The sequence below is a fragment of the Salvelinus namaycush genome, chromosome 7, assembly GCF_016432855.1.
Source record: "Salvelinus namaycush isolate Seneca chromosome 7, SaNama_1.0, whole genome shotgun sequence".
NCBI lineage: Eukaryota > Metazoa > Chordata > Actinopteri > Salmoniformes > Salmonidae > Salvelinus > Salvelinus namaycush.
In genome coordinates this window covers 20,739,738-20,755,693 of record NC_052313.1, presented here as the reverse complement: position 1 = coordinate 20,755,693, position 15,956 = coordinate 20,739,738, and the positions used below count along the sequence as shown (strand labels likewise).

General features: G+C 40.5%; 2 protein-coding genes across 2 annotated transcripts; one reads left to right on the top strand and one right to left on the bottom strand.

Moving 5' to 3' along the window:
• Window positions 1-721: 721 nt before the first annotated feature.
• Window positions 722-3,889, bottom strand: LOC120050658 (patched domain-containing protein 3-like). Its single transcript, XM_038997236.1, has 4 exons — window positions 3,182-3,889; window positions 2,812-2,945; window positions 2,524-2,669; window positions 722-2,244 (listed from the first exon to the last, which is right to left on the bottom strand). Exons 1-4 carry the CDS (start codon window positions 3,887-3,889, stop codon window positions 722-724), a joined length of 2,511 nt encoding a protein of 836 aa, XP_038853164.1.
• Window positions 3,890-6,738: 2,849 nt separating this feature from the next.
• LOC120050656 (probable polyketide synthase 1) lies at window positions 6,739-15,874 on the top strand. The gene is made up of 6 exons (XM_038997235.1): window positions 6,739-6,796; window positions 8,383-8,536; window positions 8,779-8,939; window positions 9,041-9,247; window positions 9,705-9,886; window positions 10,295-15,874. The coding sequence occupies exons 1-6, from the start codon at window positions 6,739-6,741 to the stop codon at window positions 15,872-15,874; spliced, it is 6,342 nt and encodes a 2,113-aa protein (XP_038853163.1).
• The last annotated feature ends 82 nt before the right edge of the window (window positions 15,875-15,956 follow it).

The following is a 15,956-nucleotide window of genomic DNA, read 5'->3' as shown; positions in this document are numbered from 1 at the left end:
CGACAAGGTAAAATTCTGTCGTTCCCACTGTTCCCCCGGCGCCGAAGACGTGGATGTCGATTAAGGCAGCCCCCCTCACCTCTCTGATACAGAGGGGTTGGGTTAAATGCGGAAGACACATTTCAGTTGAAGGCATTCAGTTGTACAACTGACTAGGTATCCCCCCAAAGTATTCTGAAGATGAAGGAAGTAAACTGATTGCCATGCAATGATTGATTGTTAAGTTGATGAACACTGACGCACAGGTTCATTTGAAAAGTTTATGAAGAGTGGGTTTCTCTAGAATAGGTGAACAAATAAATAGATGACATCATAAGTTTAGTATGCAAATTCTGCACTGTTACTAACCATAATAATAATTCCCATTATTGATGTGGTCGTAATGACAACCGAGAGCATCTGCTGTTTGAATAAATATATACAAGACAATATATAATTTAAGATCATTTTATTCGCTTTTTAAAACACAATTACAACAAAGGTAAATATAAGCACACTGTAGTAACAATCAACACTGCATTTACATGACAAACTATTTTAAAAAGTATTCAATAAAAACAAAAAGATGACTCATAAAAATACATATTTTGATACCATTAAAGCAAAGTATGACATAATCACAAGATTAGAAGTAAGCTAAAAAGTCAGATCATTAAAACAATTTAACTACTATTCTACCAACCCTTTCAACCATGATTAGTGTGTTGTGTGTGAATCTTGGTCAATTAAAATTGCATATCCCAAAGAAGGTCAGAAACACAGGGATGAAAACGATGCCATGAAGTACCCCAAACAAAATGACCAAGAACATGATCTTAAAGAAGGTTCTGAAGATGTAGCTCTCAGCAGCAGACAGCACCACCACTCCTAAAATAGTAGACACAGCTCCCTGTATGATGGGATACCCCAAGTGATAGACAGCATCTACAGCCTTCTTATTAGCGGTGACCTCTTTGCTTGAGACAAAAGCATAGGAAATGTGAGCAGAAAAATCCACTGAGAAACCAATGCAGATGACAAGATTGATCATGGATACAGAGTCTAGATTGACATCCCATAATGCCATGAAACCAGCAACACCCACTATGACAGAGGCAATGGCAAAGGTCACCCACAGAGAACATATGGGGTTGGGGATCAACATGAGGGAGATCACCAGCATGGCAAGAGTGGCAACCACAATGTTTTGGATGGTATTACTAACAATGACTGCATACTGGTCAAAGTATATGAAAGCAGGGTGGTAAACAACCAACTTTTCTGAACAACCATTAGCTGTCTCTCGAAGCTTATTCAACATGTTCTTTTCATCAACGGCTGTACTGACGTTGATTGTCTGAATAAACATACGCGAGGCAATTATGACTTTGTTTGAAATATTCACATCTTGTGTGAAATCTGATCGTTGTAAAAACGCAGGTAAACTATCCATGAAAATGGTTTCGTTATTTGGATTTATAACTTTCACATATTCATTAAGCCAAGAAAGAGTCATATTCTTTGCAACCAATGATCGACCATCCAACGTTAGACTCTCAAAACGTTCAAGACAATTATCAAGACGCTTTCGAGCAGTTTTGTCCCAATATTGAAACTTACTGTCAGTCACAACAACCATAACATTTGGACCATACTCTGAAAAGTATTGGTCCTCATTATCGTAATAGCTACCCACGTATGAGCTATCAGCTGCTAGGTTTTTAAGGTCTATGCCTTCTTGGATTTGGAAGCAACCATAGATACTTGAGCCCAAATATCCAGCATAGAGCAGGATCACAAACACCTTGGTCCAAGTCTTTGTTAGAAATGGCCCATAGTACATCTTAAAGAAGTTGTTAATTGGCATAACTTCCTCTTTTCCCGTTTCCTGGTCATATGCCCCTCCTACACAACAGATATTGTACTTTTCAGGACTATCCTCTGGTTCTGGAACCTTCATGCATGTCAGCCAGTGTCTGTTGCCCTTTTCACGACTCCCATTCAATGCCAGAAATGCACCAAAGAAGGTAATATTGTACAAGTAACAGAACAGGACAGCTGTGCCAGTATACATACAAAAGGATTGTACAGAACGAAAGGGAGTTAACAGACCAATATAGAAGGCCACGGCATCAGTTAGTGTTGTGATGGTGATAGAGACAGCTGCCTCTTTGTATGTAGCTGCCATACGGTCCTCTACGTTGTCATGAACTTGAGTCTGCTGCCAGCAGGAAATCATGATGAACATGTCGTCAACACCAATTCCTGCGATCAACAGAGTATATTGAACATCAGTAGATCATAGATCATTAGAGGGAATTACCACTGTAACAAATATCACCAAACTTCATTAGTTACAATGTTACTACATGTTTAATACAATGTTGTTAATACAGTTATTACTGTGTAGTTACATAGGTATAAGGGCAACATAAGTGTTACCGTCTACGTAGTCTTGTGACTGACAAAAACATTAAAATCATGTGAGATTTGGTTGTGGGTTGTTAAGATTACTATTGAAAGGTTTCTGATAATAAACCTGACCCAGTATTAAGAAAGGAGCAGTTGCCACAGTCATGGCAAAGGGCATTCCACAGAGCAGCAACAACCCGAAACTGGACAGCACAGCTAGGCCTGCAGATAGAGCACCAAAGATGGCCACCCACACCTTGTTCCTCACACAGTCCAACCTGTAGATGAAAATATTCTTACTTCGTACGGAACATCACACGTAGCAATTATAAATAGTAAGTTAAATTAGTGTTTTAACATGGTGCACACATTTGCTGATTTTGATTCATTTAAAAGATGACACATAAGACATCAAATTACCTCAAGCAAGATACAATTGAAAAACTTATGGCCAGGAAGTATGTGACGGAGAAGAGAGGAATCACAGATTTGGAGTTTTCCTTAAACTCCTCCTCTCTAGAATTAGATGTGAAGTATGAAACTTGAATCTGCCGCTATAAAAACAAATGTAAGAACTGTGGGACCAAGTGAAAACTGTAGAGGGTTACATTTAGGAACAGATTATTTTACAAAACATGGATTTTTATATTTCAGTGAATATGAGCACTCGAATTATATATGGCTCAAATAAGTAAAGCCACTTATGTGGATATGGACAAAAGTATTTGACCAAACCTGGCAGTACGCCCAGACAGTTCTGAATCTGTAAAATATAATAAACTGTACTTACCTTATTCAATTCATCTGACAAGTTGGAAAACACTTGAGTAAACCCATGTAGCCAATCATCATTTTCTGCCTTGTTGTTTTCTCTGAGAAAGTAGAAGAGTCGAACAGCCTTTGCACTAACGATGATACTTGAATTCAAAACTACTCCACCAAGTTCTGTCCCCAAAAAGATTGTGTTTGACGTTGAATTATGATAAGGAAAGGTCAAGTTTGCCTTCTTAATTGCACTAGCTGTGCCATTAATGATATCTAACATGTCATTTGAAAAGCACCTGTTACTTTTCATGGCACAAAGTTTTTCATAAGTTTTTCCTTTTTGGCCTACCATCTCTCTAACTGTTCCATCTAAATATATGATCTCCTCAAATGCCTTCTCATTCAAGATATCGGATGACTTTGAAACAGCGATGAAAGACCCATAGCTCCCCTCGGTATACAGCCGCAAACGAGAGAACTCTGAATCATTCTGGGGAAAATGTTCTTTGACAAAATGTCTCTCCTGTTTTGCAGGCCCGTCCTTTGGAGTAAACTGGTCCTCTATCCCATGCGCCTCTCTCTCTTCAAGGAAATAAAATCCTGCCCCAAGCCCCGCAGAGATGAACAAAGGGACAAGTAGAAACCACCATGGATTTCTCCCAACAAAACCTCCAAGTTTATGAAACCAATTTGACACTGATTTTTCAATGCAGTCTGTGTGACACGAAGGCATGGTCACCGGTTAAGATTTAAAGAAGTTATTATCAAAATGTATTATTTTGTATGTATAGTCGAGAAAAAGATCTGTAAGGACCTTGCAATGATCACAGGTGCTTCAAATGGAACCCCTCACTAACTGGCAGCTATTTTGTGAGCTGCAACCTTAAAATACACATTCAAAAAGAGGAACTTGTCATCATGGGAACATGTTCTAACTGTAAAGAGCACCTGTGAAAATGACCAGGCCAATTATTAACTATTAAACCTGATGTGTTACGGCTTTATATCATTTGCTGTCATCTTCCATGAACTAGGCCTATAGTCTATGGCTATGTGAGCATTGAAAATAAGCTTTATTGGTGCATGTCCCCAGTTGAAAAGGTAGGATGTTGTATTCTACAGTACATACTAATGTGATCATGGATTCTTACGAACAGATAGTACCCATTTTCTGATGCTCAGCATGAAACTTCTTATCATGGGAAGTTGTGTCTTGTTTGTTTTAAACCTGTAAAGTTTACGACCATAGTTGAATGCACTGCTCTTCTGATGCATTATATTAAAGCAGTAAAACTCTAATTAGCTGCCATGTAAGTCAGGTACTGGCAGATTGTCACCCTATCACCTCGCCTTGAGTTTTCCATGTCCTCAGCAAATGTCTCTCTCCTCAGTACAAAATAGTACCACCCATATTATCACCAACACTACTAATGGTTCGTGGAGAATGGAATGATCAGCTAATTAGTAATGACTCATTCGATCATTACAGTGACAGTTCTGGTTTTCTATAATTTTGACAAACTGTTTCAGTCTTTTTGGTTCTTGACTACACCCCAAATATTTTACTTTCTAAACGTAATTAACATATTCTATATCAGGAAAAGGAAAAATGGATCTCAGATAAGCTCTTTTGAACAAATGTGGCTGGATAATCTGTCACGCCCTGGCCATAGAGAGGCTTTTATTCTCTATTTTGGTTAAGCCAGGGTGTGACTAAGGTGGGCATTCTAATTTCTTTATTTCTATGTTTTCTATTACTTTGTGTTTGGCCGGGTGTGGTTCTCAATCAGAGGCAGCTGTCTATCGTTGTCTCTGATTGGGAATCATACTTAGGCAGCCTTTCCCACCTGTGTTTTGTGGGTAGTTGTTTTCTGTATAGTTTAGTATCCTTACAGAACTGTTCGTTTTCATCTTTGTTATTTTTGTTCTAGTGTTCTGATTTAATAAAATATCATGAACACGTACAACGCTGCGTTTGGTCCAGTCATTTCCAGGAAGAGGTTCGTGACATAATCCGTTTTTCAAACAAACATAATTGTCATTTTACACTACCGTTCAAAAGTTTGGGGTCACTTAGAAATTTCCTTGTTTTTTAAAGAAAAGCAATTTTTTTTGTCCATTAAAATAACATCAAATTGATTAGAAATACAGTGTAGACATTGTTAATGTTGTAAATGACGATTGTAGCTGGAAACGGCAGATTTTTTTAATGGATTATCTACATAGGCGTACAGAGGCCCATTATCAGCAACCATCACTCCTGTGTTCCAATGGCACATTGTGTTAGCTAAGTTTATAATTTTAAAAGGCTAATAAATCATTAGAAACCCTTTTGCAATTATGTTAGCACAGCTGAAAACTGTTGTGCTAATTAAATAAGCAATAAAACTGGCCTTCTTGAGACTAGTTGAGTATCTGGAACATCAGCATTTGTGGGTTGGATTACAGGCTCAAAATGGCCAAAAACAAAGACCTTTCTTCTGAAACTCATCAGTCTATTCTTGTTCTGAGAAATGAAGGCTATGCCATGCGAGAAATTGCCAAGAAACTGAAGATCTCGTACAATGCTGTGTACTACTCCTTTCACAGAACAGCGCAAACTGGCGCTAACCAGAATAGAAAGAGGAGTGGGAGGCCCCGGTGCACATCTGAGCAATTGGACAAGTACATTCGAGTGTCTAGTTTGAGAAACAGACGCCTCACAAGTCCTCAACTGGCAGCTTCATTAAATAGTACCCGCAAAACACCAGTCTCAAAGCCAACAGTGAAGAGGCGACTCCGGGATGCTGGCCTTCTAGGCAGAGTTGCAAAGAAAAAGCCATATCTCAAACTGGCCAATAAAAAATAAAAGATTAAGATGGGCAAAAGAACACAGACACTGGACAGAGGAACTCTGCCTAGAAGGCCAGCATCCTGGAGTCGCCTCTTCACTGTTGACATTGAGACTGGTGTTTTGTGGGTATAATTTAATGAAGCTGCCAGTATATATTCCATAAATGTATATATTCCATAAAATAATCTGCTGTTTCCAGCTACAATAGTCATTTACAACATTAGCAATGTCTACACTGTATTTCTGATCAATTTCATGCTATTTTAATGGACTTTTCTTTCCAAAACAAGGACATTTGTAAGTGACCCCAAATCTTTGAACTGTAGTGTACATTTAAGTAATTTTTAGCAGACGCTCTTACAGAGTGTACTATTGTGAACGATGAGATGACTTTCCAGGAAAGGTTATGAGTAATAAGGAACTGTATCTGAAAAGGGAAAACCTGTGTGATAAAATCTGGATAATGTGATAAATTTACCAAGGAACTGTTTGACAAAATGAATAACTCATTCCCCCCCTGGCTTTCATTTAGAGCAGTGATTGCACTTCGGTATTTCTGTGGAACTGAATCAGCATTTCCTTAGAGGGCTGCTATCAGTCCTTACTGATATAAAGACAATACAGGTGAGACAACGAGCCAAAGGAACAGGAGGCAAATCGAGCACCTTCTATCTGAGCTGAGTTTATACTTGAAGTTTAGAAACAAGTGCATGCATTTCAGTGTCCAGCTGGTGTGACAGACAGCCAGGATGGAGGAGGAAGAGAGAGCCATTGCAGTGGTTGGCATTGGATGCAGCTTCCCTGGAGGTTTGACAGTTAACCTTTTTTGTGATGAAGCTAGTTTGTGATGAAGCTAATTTCAGTTTATATTTTCAATCACTTTAAAGCTAGAATCTGCAGTTGAAACAATAACAAAGCGGTTACCCTGCTTCTGTATTGGTGAAAAGCTGTGGGATGTGCCTGGAGAAATGCAACCACTCTCAAATTCCTAGACAGAGCTATGGATGCAAGGACTGACCATGATATCAAAAATAATAGTTTTAACCATGTTTTAAAGCTATACAAGTGTTAATATACATTTACGTTGTTTACAAACATTGGAGTAAAACTAGCTTATATTTTGGGTTCTGATGGGGTACGACAGTTGAGCTAAGGTTATGAGGTATTTATAAGTAATATTCTTCAAGAATCAATGGGTATACAGTCAGGTCGAAAATTATTGGCACTCTTGATAGATGAGCAAAAAAGCTATATTGCATTCTTAAACATTTTAGAACATATTTTTTATAATAATGCAATTCCTCAAAGAAACATATATATATATTTTTTTAAGATAAGGGTCATAATTATTGGCACCCCTGTTTTTAATACCTTTCACCTTGCGAGGGTAACGGCACTGAGCCTTTTTCTAACATGTTTTATGAGATTAGAGAACACATTTTAGACCATTCCTCCATACAGAATCCTTCGAGATCCTTGATATCCTTCTTATGCGCTTATTGATGGCCCTCTTCAATTCAAACCACAGGTTTTCAAAGGGTTTCAAGTCCAGAGACTGAGATGGCCATTGAAAGATTTTGATTTTGTGGTCAATAAACATTTCTTTGTGGATTTTGATGAATGCTTGGGATTATTGTCTTGCTGGAATATCCATTTGCGGTCAAGTGGTCCACTTGATCTAAGATCCCTCCCAACGTGTTCTCCAATCAAGAAGTTTTCACTTCTTATAGCACCATCCCACTGGGCACAGACGTCTAGTTTTGGTTTACATTTGGTTGTCAACTAAAGTTGATTTTAACATGAAATCAACAAAACATTTCACCATGTCATTGAATTTAGATAAAAATTTGGTGGGAAAAAATACAAAATTCCCTTAAATGTATGATTTTTTTCAAATCCAATCAGTTTTTCACATTGATTCAATGTCATCACAACGTAGATTCTAACAGTTTTATCCCTATGGGATATGAAGCTGCTTAATTTAGGTTGATTAATGAAATAGTTACAATGCCAGCAATGAAAACACCAGACTACAGAGATTACAACTATTACGAAACATCAGTTAACTTGGGTATTGATACATGCAATAACATGAATGTAGAAATGTTTATCCATGACCTAAAGCTAATTTTTAATCAAAAAACTTTAACATCTGTAGCTATAATTTGTTATGTTTTATTTATAGACAAGCTTTTGATGAAATTTGATTCAAAAACGATATACATTGTTATGAAAAACATTTTGTAAAAAAAAAAAAAAAAAAAAAATATATATATATATATATATATATATATATATATATATATATATATATATATATATATATATATATAGGTTTGTTAAAACAATTCCAATGTATTTCCCATTCTGATACAACACATATTCAATTCCAGGTGAGGGGCTTGACAATTTCTGGAAGGTTCTTCTGGAAGGAAAGAACTGTGCATTGCCAATCCCTAACGAGAGGTTTAACAGTACCTTCTGGTATGATGCTGACAACAGCAAACCTGGAAAGACTCACACTAGCAAAGCTGCTCTCATAGACGGGTTAGTATGACGTTTCCCTGACCCTCAGCATTTTTTTTTTTGCACTGCTTCGGTTACTCATAATTTAATAATGTACTGCAAATAATCAAAGATGCTATACTACGGTATATTGTAGAATTATATTCCTGGTAATGTGTAGTTGACCAACAAATGCTCTTGTCCCTGAAATCCCAGCTTCTGATTGCCTTTGTTGTATTGAATATTTTCCACTCTGGTTTACTGGTTAATGTTTTTATTCTTAGCTTTAACGAACTAGACCTGAGGTTTTTTGGTGTCACCGATGCTGAGGCCGACTACATGGACCCTCAGCAGAAACTCTTGCTGCACTGCACCTATAGGGCACTAGAGAATGCTGGGATGCCAATGGAGAAGGCTAGCGGAACTAGGACTGGAGTATACCTAGGTAATATAACTTTTTTTTCTTTACAGATAAGTGTGAAGTTGTGATTCGTGATACCATGATTGATACTAATATCACGTTCAATTCTCTATGAAACTCTGTAGGACTAATGAACAGAGACTACGATCTCACAACCGCCCACTACAATCCAGGCTTGACTAACCATTGGAGTGGCACTGGTAAAGCCATGAGTATTGCAGCCAACCGGATATCCTACACCTTCAACCTCACTGGTCCATCAGTTGCCATAGACAGCGCCTGCTCATCATCTCTTGTGGCTCTGCACTTTGCTTGTCAAGCCATAAAACAAGGTACAACTCTTATCAAATTGTGCGTAAGATAATTGCTTTACTATCATTAATAATTATGGGCCCCTGAGTGCAAGAGACGTCACTACAGTCCTTGGTTTCGAATCCAGGCTGAATCCGGCAGTGATTGGGAGTTCCATAAGCAGCACACAATTGGCCCAGTGTTGGCCGGGGTAGGCCGTCATTGTAAATAAGAATTTGTTCCTATCTGACTTGCCTAGTTAAATTATATATATATATTTTTTTTTTTAATAGATTGCTAGATTATTTTATATAGCTTCTTTTAATATGTAACCTAGATTTCATGCACACTACCCCTGTTACCTACCAATTGTGACCAGATGGAAATTTCCAAAACAATAAAGCAAAAGTTAGAATCATATGTTTGACTATTAGCTCAGTTTCAGCGACATGAAAAAGTGGCACCTGCAATTATATAAAAATGTGTTTGTCCTACCAGGAGACTGTGAAATGGCTCTCTGTGGTGGTGTAAGCTGTATCATAGAGCCACAAGTCTTTGTTGCTCTCAGCAAGGCAAAGATGATTTCACCTGAAGGCACAAGCAAACCTTTCTCCAGCAGAGCAGATGGCTATGGCAGAGGAGAGGGTTGTGGGATTATTCTGCTGAAGCCACTGAAACAAGTGAGTTCTTACGATTGATTTAGTTTTCACTCTTTGCAGTACAGTTCAAACATATTCAAACTGGCCAAACATTTAGCACAGTTGGCTATACAATGTGTCTGGGAGTATTTGATGCATTGACTGAACTCTCAAACTTTAACTTTGTCAAAACTTCTAGAATACGACTAACATATTACATATACTGTATTTACCATCCCTTGTCACCAATTGGACTTAGACTGCAATAGACAAGCTCTTGTTTCTAATTTTATGACTTTACTTGACAGTTTATTTGCAGATCTGCATATACTGTACAATTTGACGCACCAAGAGCCATTTAGGGTGGAGCCCAACAGTTCCATGCAGTAAAAAGTTGGCACAGACACTGGTCTATCAAACATGTTCTGTTGAATTTCAAATCTTTTACAGGCCTTGAAAGACTGTGACCATGTATGGGGCATCATAAGCAAAACTGCTGTAAACCAAGATGGCCACACTGTCACTCCAATCACCAAGCCATCCATGGTCCAGCAAGAGGAGCTGCTCCGCAGAATCTATTCACAGTCTGACCTGTCAACTGTCCAGTACATAGAGGCTCATGGGACTGGAACTCCAGTGGGGGATCCCATAGAAGCAAGCAGCATCTCCAATGTCATTGCCAAAGCCAGACCTCTAGGTTCAGAGACACTCCGCATCGGCTCTGTGAAAGGCAACATTGGACACACAGAATCTGCAGCTGGAGTGGCAGGGCTAATCAAGGTACTACTAATGATGAAGCATGAAACCATTGTCCCTTCACTGTTCTACTCTGAGGACAGTGCCAGTATAGACGCTAAAGCCTTAAACATAAAAGTTCCCACTAAAGCAGAAAAGTGGGGAAATGTAGGCTCGGTCGAACGGATTGCAGGGATCAATAATTTTGGTTTTGGAGGCACAAATGCTCACACAATTGTCAAACAGTACAACAACTCTCACACCCAAACAGCCGGGGTTGATAGATCTTATGAGTATTTTATCCTCTCAGCAGCCTCAGAAAAATCCCTTACCATGATGGTACAGGACACAGCTGAACAGATAAGTTCAGACAAAACAGTGGAACTCCAGGGTCTGTCATATACATCAGCCTGTAGAAGAAGCCACATGAAACATAAATACAGGAAGGCATTCACAACATCCTCTCTGGTTGATCTGAGAAACCAGCTGAAATCTGCTTTGAACAAAAAGATTGCCCCCTCCAAACTAGATCCAAAGTTAGTGTATGTTTTCTGTGGGAATGGTGTCGCCTACCAAGGCATGTGCAAGCAGCTCCTGAAACAGGAACCAGTGTTCAGAGAAAAGATCAAGGAGGTTGAGGCGCTTTTTCAAATGTACCAAAGAATGTCCATCACAGAGAGACTGGAAAGTGCATCAGTTGATGACGACTTTTCAAAACCAGAAGTTGTCCAGCCCCTACTCTTTGCCATTCAGGTTGGCATTGCCAGTCTCTTCAAGCACTGGGGCATCAAACCAGATGCAATTCTTGGCCACTCTGTTGGAGAGGTTGCTGCTGCCCACTGCTCTGGTCTCTTGTCCCTTGAGGATGCAGTGAAGGTGATCTATTTCCGCAGTACTCTGCAGAGTAAGGTCACAGGAGGGAAAATGCTTGTGGTCAGTAACATGGCTGTGTCAGAGGTCTTGAACCTCCTTCCCCCCTACTTAAATAAGGTTTGCCTGGCTGCTGCCAACAGCCCACAGTCCTGCACACTTGCAGGTGATGCTGATGCTATAGACAGTCTCCATCAAAAGCTAAGCAGTTCAGTCAAGAGTAAGAATCTGTTCCTCCATGTTCTAGACGTCCCTGCTGCATACCACAGCCAGATGATGGATCCCATCCTCTCTCAAATAGAGGACAGTATTGGCTCTTTACAGGTGAATCATGTTGAGACAGAATTGTTCTCCACAGTGACAGGGAAGGAGGTAGAGCAGCCAGACTTCAGCACAGGCAAATACTGGGCCAGGAACATTCGAGAGCCTGTTGCATTTGAACAGGCAGTGAGATCAGCAACCAAAGACAAGAAGAATGTGGTCTTTGTAGAGATAGGCCCTAGAAGGGCTCTACAAAGGAACATCCAGGAGACTCTGGGAAATGAGACACAAGTGCTCACGTCAGTGCAGCAAGATAAAGACCATGAGACAATGCTGGACACTGTGTCCAAACTGTTTGAGTTGGGGGTTCAGGTAGATTGGAACAAGTTCTACAGAGGTTGTGAGACATCCCCAACACCTACCCCAAGGTATCAGTTCGATTGTGTGAAGAAAGATGTCATCTTTGAGGCAGCACAGAAAGGTACATCGGGCAGTCATCCTGTGTTAACTCAGACAGGCAATGATGGAAAAACCTTCAGTTGTGATCTGGCCTCAGCCTCAGTGGCTTACCTGCAAGACCATAGAAACAATGATGTTGCCATTGTCCCTGGTGCCCTCTACGCTGAGTTGGGTTTGGCTGCCTTCATGGCCAGTTCCAAATCAAAGGTTCCACTCAACATGCTGCAACTCAGTGTCCGTTTTCAGAGTCCATTTCTCATTGCACCAAATTCTCCTGAGATGAGTGTCAAACTGGATCACTTTGAAAACGAGACAACGTTTAAGATACAATCTCCTACAGCAACGTATGCATCAGGCAGCATATCATGCAAGCAAGGGAGGTTGGCTGAGGAACAGTACATCTCTCTAGACTCAGTTTACAAGCGATGCACATCAACTATGAGTACTGATTACTTTTATGATTACCTAAGTAAGAGAGGGTTTCAGTATGGTTCTGTTTTCAGAAACAGGGGAGATGTGCACTATGGTGCAGACTTGATGGAAGCCATCTCTGTTGTAACTGTCCCTGAAGAACTACTGCCTCAGTTGCATGATTTCTGCATTCACCCTGTAGTGCTAGACTACTTGCTGCAACTGACTCCAATCACAATAGTGAATGCATTCATGGCAAGGCCTGGCTTCCCTGCAGAAATAGGCAGTTTGACTGTTCACGAACCCCTGCAGCCTGAAATGGTTCTTTATTTGAGAGCCGCAAATGTTGCAGCCGACCATTTCGAAGTATCTGGCTGTTTCACCGACAAAGCAGGTCGGGTCTTGGTTGAACTGAAGCATGTCATAGTCAAGTATCTTGGGAGCCAATCTAATGTTGTTGAAGAGTACTTCTTCCACAATGACTTCAGTGTTGTGTCTGATGACTACAAGCCCATTAATAAACCCAAGGCATTGGTTTTCGCTGACCAGATGGGTGTATCTGAAGCCATGCAAAAACATTTGAGCTCACAGTCGCAATACATCTCTTTCACACATGCCAATGATCTCTTGAGCCGTGGATTCAAAGCGCTGTTGTCAAAATTCAAAATCTCAGATTTGAAAAGCTTTGCAGAAATCTTGTTTGTGTGGAGCAATGACAATGTTACCTCCCACGAAACAGAGGCGATCCTGGAGAACATGGTAAACTGCTGTGAGATGTTCCGACAAATAGTCCTGGAACTGAAGGCTATGAAATTTCCAAATTCCATCAGAGCAATAACCTACCGGTCAGCAGAGAACACAGTGGACTGCATCAGCGCAGGCTTTGTCCTGTCAGGCATGACTAGATCATGTGCTGCAGAAATGGCAGATCTTTCCTTCCAGCTGATTGACATCAGCTCTGTCTCTACAGAGGACATCAGAGCTCTGTCTCAGGTTCTTGACTCATTCCCCTGCAGCAAATACCCAGAATTGGTGGTGAAAGATGGACAGATTCTAAAACCTTACATAGTGCACACTCCCACTGAAAGCAGTGACAACTCACAGGAAAATGTCCACTCTTTGAAGTCTGAGGAGTTCATCCTTCAGACTGCTAACCCATACAGAATGACAGGCTTGTCTGCCATTCCCTGTGATGTTGAGCATAAGAACATTGAGGAGAATTCAGTTGAGATTCAGCTCAGTAAGATTTGTGTTCATTCTTCTGACTACTTTCCTGTCAGTGTCTCTGACATGAACTATGGCCCGACAATGTACTGGAACAAACACACATCTCAGAACCACCAGCTTTTCGCTCTAGACTTCAGTGGCACTGTCACAGCTGTAGGGAAAGATGTGAGCAAACTGAAAGTGGGGGAGCATGTAGTTTCATGTTATCCGACAGCTGCATCTTCTAAGATTGTGATTCCTGAAGCAGCGTGCTACAAGACAAAGAGGCTCACATTTCTGAAGGAGGCACCCTGTGTGTCCTACTTTGTACTTGCATGGGAAGTCTTGCATCGTGCATTACCCAAAGTCAAACAACAGAGGTTGGGCATCATCTCATCCGTTCCTGACTCAGGTTTGACAAAGGTCTTAGCCCAAACTGCAAACAAATCAGGATGGAATAACATTATTCTGCCACAGTTTAGTGATCAGCTTCAAAATGTGAACAAGCTTGATGCATTTGTCCTTTTGCCTCCATTTGACAAATCTCAGTTTGAAAAAGCATGCAATGTTTCCGGTGTGAGACACATTGTTGCTGTATGTGAAAATGAGTGGCAATCCTCCATCTCACAAAATGGCTTCAGATGTGGAAATGACAATGTTCGCATTCAGACTGTTCAAATGTCGAACGCATTGGAAAGGGGATCTATCAGAGCAGAGAAGTCTCACATTTACCGTTGGCTCAAATCAATGCATTTGGACAAGAAGTCTTTAGATTTCGATACCACCATCTTTCAGAGAGTGTCATCCGGTAGCATTGACTTCCTGCCTGTTGAAGAGTCTGAATCATACTTCAGCTCAAAATCCCTGCCTTTTGTGGCACTGAGTAAAGATGATTCCAAAGGCACACTGTCCAACATTAAGTTGTTGCCTAAACCAAACCAGCTTTTCCAGAAAAACTCTGTGTACATTGTCACAGGTGGTCTAACTGGACTAGGGTTTGAAACAGTGAAGTTCATTGCACAGCGAGGAGGAGGTTATATTGTCATTCTTTCCAGAAGCAGTCCCTCGACCGACTTACAGCAGGAGATAAGCAACATTAAGAGTCAGTCTGGCGCCACAGTTGTCAGTTTGCAGTGTGATGTTTCAATCTCTGCACAAGTAGTGAATACCATTATTGCGATTAAGGAACGTTTCCCCTCTTGTCCAATCAGAGGGGTCTTCCACAGCGCCGTCGTCCTGCATGATGGGCTGATTGAAACTCTTGACAAATCTCTCTATGAGAAAGTCCTGAAGCCCAAAGTGAATGGAGCTCTGAATCTGCATCACGCCACAAAACTCTGCAAGTTAGATTACTTTGTGTGCTACTCCTCCATCTCTGCCTTTATTGGCAATGCAGCACAAACAAACTATTGTGCAGCCAACTCCTTCTTGGACACATTCTGTCAGTACAGGCGAAACATTGGACTTGCAGGACAGTCCATAAGCTGGGGAGCTTTGAACCTTGGTCTCTTGCTGGACAAAGACCATTTCCAAAGATTTCTGGCAGCAAAGGGGATGATGGTCATGGGGGTAGCAGAAATCCATGAGAGCCTCGAACAATGCCTTCTGCTGAACAGACCACAACAGGTTGTCTGCAAATTCAGTTTCAAAAACCTGATGCGTCATGTTCTTGCTCATAATGCCTCCCTAAACATACGTTTAGGCGCATTGGTGGATGAGGGGATAACAAAAGAAAAAGGGGAAGTTGCAGGATATGACCAAACTACCGTGTCCATGTCACCAAGTGAATACGTCAAGTCGGTGCTCAGGGAAACGCTTGGTGTTGAGAATGATGAGCTGAATGACGATTCTTCTCTCACCGCATTAGGCATAGACTCAATGCTAGCCATGACTTTGCAGAATCTTCTCTTTCAAGACAGGGGTGTGAATGTTCCCCTGGTTAAATTACTGGACCCCAACAGCACACTGTCTACTTTGGTAGCAATGCTGAAAGAGGGTGCAAACCAGGAATCGGAGCTTGGTGATGACCTTGCTTTGGATCTGATGGAAAAGAATGAGGAAGAAAGTTACATGTCTACTGTACTTTAGAGATCAATCAAATTTGATTATTCAATCAAATTTGAATTATTTAAAGCCCCCATGCAGTCTTTATGATTACATTTTTTGAATC